Here is a 17,574-nt window from a genome sequence, read left to right on the forward strand (position 1 = left end):
ATGATTATTACCGAAGCCTGGCTGAACACACTCACTCATCCCAGACAGCAGCTAGCAGCTAACAGGGTAGGTGAATTTAAACAATGTCTAAGTTGCAAAACGCATCTTGTTGTCATGTAAGAGCCCTGTTCATGTTGCACAGACATTTTAATTGCATTTTGTGTCTGTTAAGAGGCACAAAGGCACTCTTTATCTTATACCCCCATAACTGCCGTTTTAGTTAAGTGTGAACTCTCGGAATTAGCTGCAGCAACTCCATGTTGCTAGCACCAATTTGGCTTCTTTTTTTTTCTACTGACACCTATGTGAGTACTCACATAGGTATAGCGATCAAAATTAATGTAAAAATTGCCCGGAGTTCTCCTTTAACCAGATAAACAGATGAAAAATAAATGTCAAATGTTGTAAAAAAGATACCTGTGCAATTGATAGAATAATAGATTGAATAAATGATTCACTCTTTAACATCAGTTTTCATTTAACCAAAAATAAGACTTTTGCATAAGCTACGTATTTTAGACATTTGCAGGCCATACATTAAAGGGTTGAAGATTGGTTGGCAGGTCAGGAAGTATAATGACAAAAATATGCGCAACATCATGGGTACACTGCTCATATCAAACCTACTCTGTACTATTTCAAAGAAACACCCAAAAGAGAAGTTGAGCAGAGAAGCGAGGTGAGGTGTGCAGGTACTGACAGCTTTCTGTCTGGTCTGTTTAGAACCAGAAAAACACACTTTAAGGATCATCACGTACGTGTAAATAATTAAACTGAGAGGACCAAAGACTATAAGACATAGGTTAATGAGTCCATAAATGTTGTTCACTCTGGTGTCAGAGCAGGCCAGTTTGACAACATAATAGTTGTCACAGTATACTTTTTTAATGATGTTCCCACATAGCTGTAAAGAGGAACTTAAAAATATCGGGACAGCAATTGCAAAAAATGGAAATAACCATGTTAGAGCAATAAGCACGGCAACCTTGTTAGATGTCATACGTGTGTTATATTGCAGAGGATAACAGATAGCAAGATATCTGTCATAAGACATGATCGCTAAGGTCCAAAATTCTACAGCTCCATAAGAGTACAAACAGAAAATCTGCAGGAAACAAAATGGAGCAGAGACAGTGTGAATGTCAGAGAGGATCTGAACCAGAAGGAATGGAAACAACCCTGTACTACCATACAGTTCATTTACAAACAGGCTGCACAGAAAAAGGTACATAGGTTCATGTAAGCTTCTGTTCATACAGATAACCACAATCAGCAAAAGATTTGTACTAATTATTACAGCATAAAAACACATAATAATAATGAAAAATAAGTATTTAAAGAGCCCAATATTAAAGTATGCACCAAAAGTGAAATATGAAACCTGTGTAGAGTTTATCATGATCATTCATTTGGTTCACAACACAACCTTTCAAGTTTGCACACGGTGAACAGTTGACAATGTTACATTTTGTAGGTTAGCAGAAATCAAATATACGCTTATCTTGGACTCACTGTATTAACACACAAGCAGTATTCAGCCTGTAGACAGTAAATACATCAATTCTTACTAAAACACAGACTCTTCAAACTTACCATTTACCTTATTTAAAGTCAATATAATGTTAGGGTTAGAAATGACAGATCTGTCAGTTTATGACATTGCGTGAATCATCTTACATTCATCAGCTGTCTAGCTGCAGTCACGCTGTCACTGCTTTAAAACTGAGAGGAAACTCTGTGTCTGCTTCTTTTAAACTCAGAGGGTGTGCACATCAGCAGTCAGGCCTCATTACCACAGGACACATGTGATATCTGAACTTCTACTCTGACCATATTAAAAAACAACATTGGTCAGTAAAACAAAAAATAAGCAAACATTGATTAGTGCAAGTAATCATTTGTCAATGTTAATAGGCCTAATATAGATATGTTTTTTATATATAGAAACGTTTATACAAAAAGCTGCAATATAATGTGTTTCACAAAAGATGACAAATACACGTAAAAACACGAAAAAAAAATAGGACAATTAAAAGGTCTGTTAAAACCGAGACTTTCTACGACCCATATTTACATTTATTGGTAGGTAGCGCCACCCTCTAGTGCTGTAGTAGTTATGGCGGAAGAAAACCAGAAAATCATGTAACCTGGTATTAAGACCAAGCAGCATCTTCCGTGCCAAGAAGTGATGCCAATTCATAACTACCTTAAAGCTGCGTTCTATCCAATTTCCTTCAGGGGTGAATCCACTGGCTCCAAAAAGAAGTCAGTTTCTATAGAAGTCTGTGAGAAAATGAGCCTAGTTCTCACTTGATTTATCACCTCAGTAAACATTTTCATAATGAGTTCATGGTCTCAATCGCTAGCCTTGTTTGCATTTCTTTAAACCAATCAGAATTGTTAAGCTCCGGACACAGTGACGATGCCTCTTTGAAATAGTCTTGGGTGGTCACGGTTGAGCACTATTCAGGCTTAGCCCAATAAAGCAAGTGAGGTCATTGCCCAGTGGGCTGATGAGCCACAAGAATGAGCATAAAGGTTTGTTTATGGCTCCCCAAATGGCAGGCAAGGTCAGAGGCCTTAGCATGTTGAGCCGGAGCTAAGGAAGAGTGTTGACAATACCAACTAAATATACAATAGTTGGGCTCATCTGTATGCACAGGGCCATTTCTGGAACCAAACTGCTAGATCAGGCCTTGAGTTACACAGAGTCCGAGATGCCTTGTAATTGCAGGTATTCTCTCAAGGCCCTGGAAGACCACCGCTGTGTTAGATTTTGCCCCAGAGAAAAAGTTGCTCACCTCTATGCCCCTGAACGTCACTGAAAGGAAACTGAGGTGCTTTACTAATAGACCTCTGTGTAAGTCACATTGTCCATAAGGAACATCGTATTCAAGCATAGGTCAATTCATAAGGGTAGTTGGTACATGAACATTTTATGGCCAAAGATCAATGACCAACTCTAGAAATCCTATCTTCAAATCACTGACCCGGCTACTCTAAATGTGTAGCAAGGGGTGAACTGGTAATGCCTGGGAAAAACTAATGTGCACCAGGTCTTACAGACTTATTTGCAGAGGAAAATTATCAAAATAAAATAAAAAAAATCTATTCATTCTAAATCTAAAAAACTGTCCACAACATACCCATGCTCAAAAGCCTTCATTGCAGAGTGGCTGTTCAGAATCATTGCCAGAAGGTCAATGGCGATTTAACGCAACTTAACAACGCCTTCCTTAACTGTAACACTTCCATGAATACAATGATATTAACAGAATGACAATATATGATTATTTATTACAAAAACAAAAGGAACACTACATACTGGTCTCATGTATGGTGGCCACAGGGAGCTACCTACTGGGGATATTTGGTGGTCACAGTAACTTTTTGTAGCCACATGCCATCGTTTCATGCTTAATGTCGAACCCTATCAAATGCTAAGGGCTGTAACTAAGCGTTGGTATTTGACTCCCTGGAAAGGAGAGCAGCCTGCAATCAACCTTTATAGGTGTTGGGCAAAGTAAATTCTTAAAGTCAACAGTGAATCCTACTAAATAATATTTTTTATTTGAATGTAGACTTGTACAACAGTGACAAAGTGATGATATGATTAAACATTTTGTTGTAGTGCAGGGAATAAAAGGACCCAAATGCAGAGAGCAGGCTGACGTTCAGTTACTTGAAGGTTTATTTCACAAAAAACAAAGTTTGTACAAAAGAGTCCAGAACAAATGCAGGCCAAAAAACTCACTCCAAAAGTGGAGAGACCAGAGAACAGAATATACAAAACACGAACACAGAAACCACAGGGAATACTGACGGAAACAAAAAAAACTGGCAGTAACAAACACAAAATGATCTGATACAGGACAGCGGGAAGACAAAGACTACATAAACAGGGTAACGAGATAACAAGAGGCAGGTGACACAAGGGCGGGGAACAGGTGAGAAACATCAGGCAATCACAAGGGCGGGAAAACACAGGAAGTAAAACTAGACAAGACAGCACAGAAAACCAGATTATCACAATAAAACAGTAAAGGGAACATAATACAAAACAAGACCATAAATTACACAATCACAAGGAGACAAGACATAGAACCAAAATACCAGATACAAATGGAACAAAATACAAAGCAAAATACCAAAACCATAACACCTTTTTGAGAATGTTTTATTTACTTTGTTTTTAGAGTTAATATAGTTTTTAAAGTTTGGCCTATCATAAATTAAACTACTCAGTAGTTAATTATATGAATAAATAATCGAAAATGTTCCGATATTTTATAGATGAAATTAATAATGAAAATAATTATCAGTATGTTACTTCAGGTGGAGAATGATGTGATATGAAAGTTGCTTTATGCTGCCATATTGTGGTCTCATAGGATATAACATATGCATTACATTCTGGGAACTGTACCCTGAATTAGACCCTGTTTTAGACTGCTTTGAATGGAGGGGGGGTCAAAAGATGTTGGTTGGGCACAAGTCAAGTCTATTACAGTTAAAACATTTAAATTAGTTTTAACTGTTGTTTAGACTTTTGGATTTTAGTTTCGGAATGTCTATTTGCCCCCCCGGTACAAATAGCCTTGGCCACACAGCTGAGCTATTCACACCCTGTGACGTAATAACACGTTGCTTGCATGCACCAAAATCATGGCGGATGTTCATCTTCCATGACTGCAGAAACTGGGATATTAGGAGAGTTTTGTCTCTAAAGTTTATAACAATTGAATTTCTAGCGGAAAATGGATACTACAGTTGCGCTTTCTGTCTTCAGTGAAAGCATACAACCGTTAGTTTGTTAGTTAGTACCTATTTTTTGTATTCAGTATGGTTACCTAGCAACCTAGGCTTGAAGACACCAAGTAGTAAACAGTTGTACAGCATTCCGTAAGAACTGCTAGGTGAGTGGTTAGAAAACGTTTTTTTTGGTCAGGGAGTCTGGAGTTCAATTCCCCAGTGAAGTAAAAACATGTTTGCAGGGTGGTAGGGGAAGACTCATGAATATGCCTGCTCTGGTTGGGTTGGTTAGGCAAGAGGAGCGGGGACGGTTATGGTTAGGGTAAGAATGTCAGGGCGAAAATATTCCAAAAAGGTGTAATACATGAGTAGTATGGATAACTGTGTGTAAATATATGCCAAGGTACTCTAAATGCACAGGTGTGCAAATAGCATACATTGATATTTGTACCAGATGGGGTATTAATAGAACACATTGCTGTGTGCACCGGCGGGGTAAGAAAAGCATTAATTTCTAATTGCACCAGGGTATGAATAGCATACACTGCTAATTGTACCAGGGGTGCAAATAGCCTCATCCTTTTAGTTTTTAGAGTGTGTTTGCCAGTTTTATTGCTGACCAAACCAACCTTAATATTCACTGTTTGATTGTATGAAATAAATAACAATATCCATTTGTTTCAGTTGCTAGACAGGTACTGCAATACATTTATCTGATCCTGGCCCATATCCCTGATGTGAAAGCCCCCTTTCTGCATTAAATTCCAACATATTCTAAATTGTCATCTGCCTCCTGAATTTTGTTTTCCTTCACAAAAATAAAAACGTTTCCAACATTTATTTGGTGCATAGAAATGAATCGGAATGAAGGAAAGTATGTGTTTGACACTCAATGTTTCCTGGGGAAATTAGATTTAACCAGTGTATTGCATGACACCATGTTGGGTTTTTATACACCACCAGGACCATAGTACGGCCTGTGGTATAGTATTGTACAGTATTTGTTGTATGTACATGCTGTCTGTGTTTATTTGTTTTTACTATGGCTGCCGCACGGGTTGAGTGCCCAAGACAAATTTCCCACGTTGTAGGACAATAAAGTTAATCTTGAATCGTGAATCTTGGGTAAGACCACTTGATCCCTGCTATGTCTCCTCAAAGGCCAATTCTGAGCCAGGAAAAATCCAGAAGACGACAAATACACATTAAAAGACAAAGCAGCGTTAAAACCCATAGATCGCTTGTACAAGCAGTAGTTACGACCTACATTTACGTTTTGCAGCAGCAGTCAACAATTGCAGAGTTATTGCTGCCGCTTAACTCAAAACTTAACGAAATGTCATGAAATCATAGTGACACAACTGCTGAGCTAGAGGGAGTTCATCCACCCTTGTTATTAGAACTGGGATAAAAAAAAAATTATTAATTTAATTTCAATGACAAAACATTGATTCATAAAATTCCAAGATCGATCTTTTGAGAGGCTCTGTTTTAAAGCTAGAATAAAGATATTGGTATCATATCAAGCTAGACAATCTAAGGAATCCATTTAATGCTAAATAACACTCCAAAGACTAACTGCCATGGTCATTTTTACAGATGTGTTACACTTGTTTTAACTGCTGTAGTGTGTTCATGTTAAATAAAAAGTACATTAATGTATCTGCTTTGGGGTCAATTATTAACGTAAACATTATTTTTAATAATGCACCAGGTTAGAGGGTTCCTTGTAGAACTTACAGCATTATTTTTCTGAGAATCTCTTTTTTTACATTATATGTGTATGAATCTAATCAAAAAGTGTGATATAGGTAGTGATGATGTAATTATGGGCAATTTGTAATCGATTAACACGAAATTACTCACTCAGTTTTAATATTTGCAAAATTATTTTATCTACATAAAAAACTAAAGTCAATGTTGTGAAGTGATGGGGCTTTAGGTAGAGGTAGAAGAGGTCTATTGCAATTTATTATCTTTTTCCAACTTCAAATTATGTCCCCAAAGAAAAAAACTTTGTCAACATCTGTTTTATCTAAAAAGATAAAATTATCTGTTTGTTCATTTCGTTTCACTTTCATTGGTGCAAAATGGGATTTTTAAGCAGACAAACTGATGAAAAATAAATGTCAAATGTTGTAAAAAAGATACATGTGCAATTGATAGAATAATAGATCAAAACTTGCCGTCTGTGTATTGTTACAGTATTGCCACAGAAAATATCGTGATACTATGGTGTATAAATATTTTCTCCCACCCCTAGCATTAACAGCAATAATAAATTTTATTTATAAAATGCTTTAAGTTACTCAAAGACAATTTACAACAAAGCATATTGAACATTTCTCCACGGGTTCTTCCAACATGACTCAGTTTCTCACAGATGGTCGTTAGTTCTAGTTTCTACATCATTTTCCTATAAAAATTGATTCACGGGTTCACCAACCAGCAAGATGCTCTTTAACATCAGTTTACATTTGACCAAAGATAAGACTTTTACATAAGCTACGTATTTTAGACATTTGCAGTCCATACATTAAAGGGTTGAAGATCGGTTGGCATGTCAGAAAGTATAATAACAAAAAAATACGCAGCATAATGGATGCTCGGTTCATATCAAACCTGCTCTGTAATATTTCAAAGAAACCCCCAAAAGAAAAGTTGAGTAGAGAAGCGAGGTGAGGTGTGCAGGTACTGACAGCTTTCTGTCTGGTCTGTTTAGAACCAGAATAACACACTTTAAGGATCTTCATGTATGTGTAAAGGATTAAAATGAGAGGACCAAAGACTATAAGACAAGTGTAAATAAGTCCATAAATGTTATTGACTCTGGTGTCAGAGCAGGCCAGTTTGACAACATAATAGTTGTCACAGTAAACTTTGTTAATGATGTTCCCACACAGCTGTAAAGAGGAACTTAAAAATACCAGGACAGCAATTGCAAAAAATGGAAATAACCATGTTAGAGCAATAAGCATGGTAACATTGTTAAATGTCATACGTGTGTTATATTGCAGAGGATAACAGATGGCAAGATATCTGTCATAAGACATGACGGCATGAAGTTACAAAACTCTACACTGCCATAAGTATACACACAGAAAATCTGCAGGAAACAGAAGGGAGCAGAAACAGTGTGAATGTCAGAGAGGATCTGAACCAGAAGGAATGGTAACATTGTTGTACTACCATACAGTTCATTTATAAACAGGCTGCACAGAAAAAGGTACATAGGTTCATGTAAGCTTGTGTTCATACTGATAACCACAATCAGCAAAACATTAGCACAAACTATTACAGCATAAAAACACATAATGATCAGAAAAAATACGTATTTAAAGAGCCCAATATCAAAGTATGCACTAAAAGTGAAATATGAAACCTGTGTAGAGTTTATCATGATCATTCGTTTGGTTCACAACATGTTTCAAGTTTGCACAGGATGAACAGTATGAGATTTGCAGAAATCGCACTAGTTTAAATGTCAAATGTATGCTTATCCTGGACTCACTACATTAACACACAAGCAGTATTCAGCCTGCAAATATAATTTACATAAATTCTTACAAAAACAGACTTTCAAACTTACCATTTACCTTATTTGAAGTCAATATAATGTTTAGGTTAGAAATGACAGATCCGACAGTTTATGACATTGCGTGAATCATCTTAAATTCATCTGCTGTCTAGCTGCAGTCACACTGTCACTGCTTTAAAACTGAGAGGAAACTCTGTGTCTGCTTCTTTTAAACTCTTCAAGTCACAGGGTGTGCACATCAGCAGTCAGTCAGGCCTCATTACCACGTGACACACCTAACTGATATCTGAACATCTACTCTGACCATATTAAAAAACAACATTGGTCAGTAAAACAAAAAATAAGCAAACATTGATTAGTGCGAGTAATCATTTGTCAATATTAATTGGACTAATAGTTATGTCTTTTATATACATAGAAACGTTTATACAAAAAGATGCAATATAATGTAATTAACAAAAGATGACAAATATGCGTAAAAAGACGGATGAAAAAAATAGGACCGTTAAAACCAAGACTGTCCTCTGAAAAATGACCCCATTGGTAATTTTTTGGGCACGTCTATTACAGTTAAAACATTTAAATTAGTTTTAACTTTAGTTTAGATTTGAGTTTTTAAGAGGGCGTTTGTCAGTTTTATTGCTGACCAAACCAACCTTAATATTCACTCTTTGATTGTATGAAATAAAAAAAACTATATCCATTTGTTTCAGTTGGTGGACAGGTACTGCACTACATTTATCTGATCCTGGCCCATGTCCCTGGTGTGAAAGCCCCGTTTCTGCATTAAATTCCAATATATTCTAAAGTGTCACCTGCCTCCTGAATTTTGTTTTCCTTCACAAAGATAAAGACATTACCAACATTTATTTGGTGCATAGAAATGAATCAGAATGAAGGAAATTATGTGTTTGACACTCAATATTTCCTGGGGTAAGCCCACTGGAGCCCTGCTATGTCTCCTTAAAGGCCAATTCTGAGCAAGGAAAAAACAAACCCATAGATCTCTTCTACAAGCAGTAGTTACGACTCTACATTTACGTTTTGCAGCAGCAGTCCACAGTTGCAGAGTTATTGCTGCAGCTTCCCTCAAAACTTAATAAAATGTCATGAAATTGTAGTGACACAACTGCTGAGCTAGAGGGACTTCATCCACCCTTGTTATAAGGACTGGGATAAAAAAAAACATTGATTTCAATCCCAATTTGAATTACACGATATTGATTCATAAGATTATAAGATCGATCTTTTAAGAGGGCCTGTTTTAAAGCTAGAGTGAAGATATTGGTATCATATCAAGCTAGACAATCTAAGGAATCCATTTCATGCCAAATAACGCTCGTACGATTTTATTGTGTTAATTGTTGTGTGGTTTGTGTTGTATATTCTTGATGTGATGTACCAAAGGAGCAGGTCCGTCAGAGGAAGACAGTAGACCAGCTAGTGGGGGGGACCAGTGGTGGTGGTGGTGGTTCCAGTTCGGTGTATGACAGGAGTGGAGCGGTAGCAGCAGTCAGGCTCCAATAGTAGCTGAGGCTAAAGAGAAGGGACCAGGACAGGCAAACATACAATAGACTAAACAGATAGGCAAAGGTTTGTCTGGAGCAAGACAAACTGTGGTCGTCTTGACTATGATCTGACGCAGAGTGGAGGAATGACCCGGTATATGAAGCAGAGGTTGATTGTGGTAGATGAGATGCAGCTGGAACCCTGACTCCTGCACACCAGACTCCACTCCTGCAATTAGGACAGACAGAGAGAGGGAGAGAGGAGAGACGGAGAATCTACCTAGGAGCAGCAGGCCTAACACCAGCATTATTTTTCTGAAATTCTCTTTTTTTATAGGGTGAGGCTATTTGCAACCCTGGTACAATTAGCAGTGTATGCTATTCATACCCTAACTCCAGAATCCCAGACCAAAGCTCAGTGTTCTAACCACTCACCTAGCAGTTCTTACAGAAAGTTGTACAACTGTTTACCACTCTGTGTCTTCAAGCCTCGGATGCTAGGTAACCATACTGTATACAAAAAAGAGGTACTAACTAACAAACTACCAGTTGTATGCTTTCACTGAAGACAGAAAGCACAACTGTTCTATCCATTTTCCGCTAGAAATTCAATTGTTATAAACTTTAGAAACAAAATATATTTATTTCCTAATATGCCAGTTTCTGCTGTCATGGAAGATGAACGTCCGCCATGATTTCAGTGCACGCGAGCAATGTGTTTTTGTTGTTACGTCACAGGGTGTGAATAGCTCAGCTGTGTGGCCGAGGCTATTCATACCGGGGGTGCAAATAGACACTCCGTTTTTTATATGAATTAAATTGGTATTGTGACTGAAATATCCCTAATTGATGCAATATTGAATCAAATCGGATCAACTTGGGACTTTGTGAAACAGATCGGAATTGTTTCATGAAAAACAATGGGAATTCATTTTTTTTCATTCAAAAAAAACTCCTGGGAATACCCAGCCCTACTTGTTTTTTGTCAGTATTTGGGGCTGTTTGTGATTACCACACCGTTAACAATGGTGGCAAGTGGACAAACTCCATCCATCTTCGACCCGGTGTCGGGTCGCGAGGGGAGCAGCTCCAGCAGGGGACCCCAAACTTCCCTTTCCCGAGCCACATTAACCAGCTCCGACTGGGGGATCCCGAGGCGTTCCCAGGCCAGGTTGGAGATATAATTCCTCCACCTAGTCGGGGTGGGGAGGGGTTGCAGGTCTTCCCCGAGGCCTCCTCCCAGCTGGACGTGCCTGGAACACCTCCCTAGGGAGGCGCCCAGGGGGCATCCTTACCAGATGCCCGAACCACCTCAACTGGCTCCTTTCGACGCGAAGGAGCAGCGGCTCTACTCCGAGCTCCTCACGGATGACTGAGCTTCTCACCCTATCTCTAAGGGAGACGCCAGCCACCCTCCTGAGGAAACCCATTTTGGCCGCTTGTACCCTGGATCTCATTCTTTCGGTCATGACCCAGCCTTCATGACCATAGGTGAGCGTAGGAACGAAAACTGACCGGTAGATTGAGAGCTTTGCCTTCTGGCTCAGCTCTCGTCACAACGGTGCGATAAATTGAATGTAATACCGCACCCGCTGCACCGATTCTCCGACCAATCTCCCGCTCCATTGTCCCCTCACTCGTGAACAAAACCCCAAGGAACTTGAACTCGTTCACTTGGGGTAAGGACTCATTCCCTACCTGGAGTAGGCACTCCATCGGTTTCCTGCTGAGCACCATGGCCTCAGATTTAGAGGTGCTGATCCTCATCCCAGCCGCTTCACACTCGGCTGTGAACCGATCCAGTGAGTGCTGAAGGTCACAGGCTGATGATGCCATCAGGACCACATCATCTGCAAAAAGCAGCGATGAGATCCCCAGCCCACCGAACTGCAACCCCTCCCCACCCCGACTACGCCTTGATATCCTGTCCATCAATATTACAAACAGGATTGGTGACAAAGCGCAGCCCTGGCGGAGGCCAACCCTCATCTGAAACGAGTCCGACTTACTGCCGTGAACCCGGACACAGCTCTCACTTTGGTCGTACAGAGATTGGATGGCCCTGAGAAGAGACTCCCTCACCCCATACTCCCACAGCACCTCCCACATTATCTCCCGGGGGACCCGGTCATACGCCTTTTCCAGATCCACAAAACACATGTAGACCGGTTGGGCATACTCCCAGGCCCCCTCCAGGATCCTTGCGAGAGTGAAGAGCTGGTCCGTTGTTCCACGACCAGGACGGAATCTGCATTGTTCCTCTTCAACCCGAGGTTCAACTATCGGCCGAACCCTCCTTTCCAGCACCTTGGAGTAGACTTTACCAGGGAGACTGAGAAGTGTGATACCCCTGTAATTGGCACACACCCTCTGGTCCCCCTTTTTAAAAAGGGGAACCACCACCCCGGTCTGCGACTCCTTTGGCACTGTCCCAGACTTCCACGCAATGTTGAAGAGGCGTGTCAACCAGGACAGCCCCTCCACACCCAGAGCCTTGAGCATTTCTGGATGGATCTCATCAATCCCAGGGGCTTTGCCACTGTGGAGTTGTTTGACTACATCAGTGACTTCCGCCTGGGAAATTGACAATGATCCCCCATCATCCTCCAGCTCTGCCTCTAACATAGAGGGCGTATTAGTCGGATTCAGGAGTTCCTCAAAGTGCTCCTTCCTCCTCAGTTGAGGTCAACAGTGTCCCATCCTTACTGTACACAGCTTGGATGGTTCCCTGCTTCCCCCTCCTGAGGTGGCGAACAGTTTTCCAGTTTTTCGGTGCCGACCGAAAGTCCTTCTCCATGTCTTCTCCAAACTTCTCCCACACCCGCTGCTTTGCCTCTTTCACGGCAGAGGCTGCAGCCCTTCGGGCCCTTCGGTACCCTGTAACTGCCTCCGGAGTCCTCTGGGATAACGTATCCCGGAAAGACTCCTTCAGTCGGACGGCTTCTCTGACCACCGGTGTTCACCACAGTGTTTGTGGGTTACCGCCCCTTGAGGCACCTGTGGACAACTTGCCTGTCTATTTAGGGCCCGAGCGCCGACAGCGGCGAAGGCCCTATTGAAACTGAAGGAATTATTCTTTCTTTCTTTCTATTCTTTTTCCTGTCAAATGAATTGCCTTTTTGAGGGGCTTAACATATTCAAAAACTCACCAAATTTAGCGGTCCCATCAAGTCTGGTGAAAATTTACGTATTTTAAGGGTTTCGGGAATAGGGTTTCCCTAGAAAGTTTCCCTAGGGTTTCCCTAGAAAGTTAAAAAAATTGAGCCCCTGCAGTGCGTTTAACGTAGACTCACAAAAGTTGGTAAACATATGTAACATGTCAAGATGTACAAAAAACTTCATTAGAGCCATACCCTAAACCCAAAAGGAAGTCCGCCATTTTGATTTCAAAGTTCGAAATTAGTGCGATTTTGGCCATTTCCACATGTCGTACTTTAACGAACTCCTCCTAGGGATTTCATCCGATCAACTTCAAATTTGATGGTTTAATTAGGGCCCGAGCGCCGACAGCGGTGAAGGCCCTATTGAAACTGAAGGAATTATTATTTTCCCGTCAAATGAATTGGCTTTTTGAGGGCCTTATCATATGAAAAAGTCACCAAATTTGGCGGTCGCATCAAGTCTTGTGACAATTTACGTATTTTAAGGGTTTCGGGAATAGGCGCACAAAAATGGCTCTCTAGCGCCCCCTACAATGTTAAAAAAATTGAGCCCCTGCAGTGCATTTAACGTAGACTCATGAAACTTGGTACACATACAGTACAGGCCAAAAGTTTGGACACACCTTCTCATTCAATGTGTTTCTTTATTTTCATGACTATTTACATTGTAGATTCTCACTGAAGGCATCAAAACTATGAATGAACATGTATGGAATTATGTGTGAAATAACTGAAAACATGTCTTATATTTTAGATTCTTCAAAGTAGCCACCCTTTGCTTTTTTTGATAACTCTGCAAACCCTTGGTGTTCTCTCAATGAGCTTCATGAGGTAGCCACCTGAAATGGTTTTCACTTCACAGGTGTGCTTTGTCAGGGTTAATTAGTGGAAGTTTTTCCCTTATTAATAAAAAAAGCAAAGGGTGGCTACTTTGAGGAATCTAAAATATAAGACATGTTTTCAGTTATTTCACACTTTTTTGTTACGTACATAATTCCATATGTGTTCATTCATAGTTTTGATGCCTTCAGTGAGAATCTACAATGTAAATAGTCATGAAAATAAAAAGGAAACTCATTGAATGAGAAGGTGTCCTGTACTGTACTGTATGTAACATGTCAAGATGTACAAAAAACTTCATTAGAGCCATACCCTAAACCCAACAGGAAGTCCGCCATTTTGAATTCAAAGTTCGAAATTAGTGCGATTTTGGCCATTTCCACATGTCGTACTTTAACGAACTCCTCCTAGAGATTTCATCCGATCAACTTCAAACTTGGTCTGTGCCATCTTAAGATGTTAAAGATGAAAAGTTGTTAAAAGAAAAACTTTTCGTCATAGGGCGTGGCCTGGGCGGGGCGGCCATTTTGTGCGTTTCGCCGCCGAAACAGGAAGTGGGTGTAACTCGACTGTACGTTGTCCAACTGGCTCGAAACCTTTCAGGATTCATAAGAGTCCAACCCTGAGGACAAATAAAGGGCGATATTTACTTAAAGTCATAGCGCCTTTTCATTGTTGACGATTTGCGGCATCTGAGTGCCGCGAGAATGCAAGGTCGCAAGGAGCGGCGTCCGCCGGTAACCCCGACGCACGCAGAGGCGCGAGGGCCCGTCCATCGCTGCTCGCAGCTTTAATTATATATATCATCAGAAAGTGTAATATAGATAGTGATGATGTAATTACAGGCAATTTGTCATAGATTGACACAATATCACTCAGATTGTTTTATATCAGAAAATATGGGACGTAGAAATAAGCGCGGAAAATGTGTAGAAGAAAAATTTTACAAACTGTGAAAGAAAGGTGTCAAAAACATCGTGAAAAAAAGTGTTTTTTTCAAGGTTGACGGGAAGACAACACAAGGGTTAAGTTGAAAACGCATCTTTTTGTCACGTTAGCGTCCTGTTCATGTGGCACAGACATATTAATTAGGGCCCGAGCACTTACAGCGGCAAAGGCCCTATTGAAACTGAAGGAATTATTGTTTTTCCCATCAAATGAATTGGCTATTTGAGGGGCTTAACATATTCAAAAACTCACCAAATTTGGCGGTCGCATCAAGTCTGGTGAAAATTTACGTATTTTAAGGGTTTCGGGAATAGGCGCACAAAAGTGGCTCGCTAGCGCCCCCTAGAAAGTTAAAAAAATTGAGCCCCTGCAGTGCGTTTAACGTAGACTCACGAAACTTGGTACACATATGTAACATGTCAAAATGTACAAAACACTTGCAGCCATACCCTAAACCCAACAGGAAGTGCGCCATTTTGATTTCAAAGTTCGAAATTAGTGCGATTTTGGCCATTTCTACATTTCGAGTTCAAGTTATTAAAAGAAAAACCTTTCGTCAGACGGTGTGGGCGTGGCGTGGTGGCTATTTTGAGTGTTTAGCGATGAAAAAAGAAGTTGTTGTAACTTGAGTGTACGTTGTCGTATCAAGATTGTCAAGGGTCCAGGCCAAAATTGACTTTTGGTCATAGCGCCCCCCGCTGGCAACAGGAAATGCGACTTATATGACAAACATCATCTGATTTACATGAAACTTAGAATGTGTGGTCTACATGTGATACTGAGCCACCCCATATAATATGACCACACCCACTTACTCAGGCCACGCCCGCTTTCATAACATTTGAACTGTTTAAGGTAGAGTCTTGTGTGAGGTGTCATTGAACTCAGCAGAGAGTTCCTTTTTAATTGGTGATGGTTTGACCCGCCCCCTATGCTTAAGCCCCGCCTCCTTTCATACAATTTGAACCCTTTAATGTATACCCTTGTGTGAGGTATCATTGAACTCAGCACAGAGTTCCTTTTTAATTGGTGATGGTTTGACCTGCCCCCTATACTTTGGCCACCCCCCTTTTCACAGCTAATGAACCGTATGACGTAGAGTCTTGTGTGAGGTATCATTGAACTCAGCAGAGACCTCATTCTTCATTGGTGATGGTTATGCCCGCCCCCTATGCTTAAGCCATGCCCCCTTTCATAAATGCTGACCCATCTAAGGTAGAGTCATGGGTGAGGTATCATTGAACTCAGCAGAGACTTCCTTTTTAATTGGTGATGGTTTGCGGCGTCTGAGTGCTGCGTGAATGCACGGTCGCAAGGATCGGTCTGTTGAGAGGCACAAAGGCACTCTAAAACTTGCCCCGACAACTGCTGTTTTAGCTCAGTGGAAGCTTGTACACATAGCTGCAGCAACTCCAGTTTGCTAGGACCGATCCAGGTCGAAAGTACTCACATAGCTATAGTGATCAAGATTAACGTAAAAATTGGCCGGAATACTCCTTTAATTATGCTGTTATAGTTTTGGACTGCCGGGGGACTTCCTTTGACACACTGAGCTCCTCTCTCCTCTCTCTTTCCATCTGTGTGCATACATGTCCCAGAAATGCTTTGTTACTAACTTAGCTCTGGGGAGCTTATTCCCGGAGTCCTTATGTTTGTTCGTCCAGCAGTTTTCCTTGGATTAGGGTGGTACCTAAATCATGGTTGCAGCTGTCACCGTGGTCCTGCTCCGTGCCTTGCTACACCCTGCTACGCTCTGCAGTGCCCTGCTACATCCTGCTATGCCCTGCAGTGCCCTGCTACACCCTGTTATTCCCTGCAGTGCCCTGCTACGCTATGAAATACTACAACTACAATTTCTAGTCATAGTTCCATTATCTTTATTGTGACTATTATTGCCACTGTTCATCACACCCCCAACCAGCACCGTCAGACACTGCCTACCTAGACCCTGGGTCTGTCAGAGGTTTCTCCCTAAAAGTAAATTTTTCCTCGCCACTGTCGCACTAAATGCTTGGGGGATTACTGGAATTGTTGGGTCTTTGTAAATTATAGTGGTCTAGACCTACTCTATCTGTAGAAAATATTGAGATAACTCGTGTTATGATTTGAAACTATACATGAAATTGAAATGAATTCATAAGGGTAGTTGAATGAAGAATGACAAAATACGATTATTTATTACAAAACAAAAGGAACGCTACATTCTCCGGTTTCATTCTCAAGAGAGACCTGCATGGTGGCTACAGGGATCCGCCTTTTGGGGATATTTGGTGGCCACAGAGTAACTTTTTGTGGCCACAGGCTATCGTGCCATGCTTAATGTTGAACCCTATCAAACGCTGAGGGCTGTAAGTAAGCATTGGTATTTGATGCCCTGGGAAGGAGAACGGCCTGCAGTCAACCTTCATAACCTTTATAAATCCTTAAAGTCAACAGTGGATTCTGCTAAATAATATTTTTTATATGAATGTAGCCTTGTACAACAATGAGAAAATGATGATGCGATTAAACATTTTTGAGAATGTTTTGTTTCATCATGTTTTGAAAGTTATTTTAGCAGTTATGAAATCAAGTACAATTTAAAAATATATTTTTAAAAATACCACTGAATCCTTTCTTGTGGGCTTGACTTTTGCCATATTGATAATCACATTACTGCTTTTTATTTTGTACACTACATTGTATAATTATCTAGTGATAGTACAACCCAGTCTCACGGCAGTTCGTGAAATGTTCATGTAATTTAATCTATTGTTTTGTGTACATGGACACTTTTATCTCCTTTTTTTCGTGATGGTCAGCACATTTTTAAAACTAATGTATTTCA

At 40.4% G+C, this 17,574-nt stretch overlaps 1 protein-coding gene and 1 pseudogene across 1 annotated transcript; both read right to left on the reverse strand.

Annotated features, from left to right (window-relative positions):
• Positions 1 to 478: 478 nt before the first annotated feature.
• Positions 479 to 1,405, reverse strand: LOC120549505 (olfactory receptor 52D1-like). Its single transcript, XM_039786496.1, has one exon. It carries the CDS (start codon positions 1,403 to 1,405, stop codon positions 479 to 481), a length of 927 nt encoding a protein of 308 aa, XP_039642430.1.
• A 5,818-nt stretch (positions 1,406 to 7,223) lies between these two features.
• On the reverse strand, positions 7,224 to 8,158 carry LOC120549500 (annotated as a pseudogene).
• Positions 8,159 to 17,574: the final 9,416 nt, after the last annotated feature.

This window comes from Perca fluviatilis, chromosome 2 (assembly GCF_010015445.1).
Source record: "Perca fluviatilis chromosome 2, GENO_Pfluv_1.0, whole genome shotgun sequence".
Classification (NCBI taxonomy): Eukaryota; Metazoa; Chordata; class Actinopteri; order Perciformes; family Percidae; genus Perca; species Perca fluviatilis.

Excerpts from the sequence above, each read along its gene's own strand:
- LOC120549505 (XM_039786496.1), bottom strand. The coding sequence starts at position 1,405 with ATGATCATGATAAACTCTACACAGGTTTCATATTTCACTTTTGGTGCA.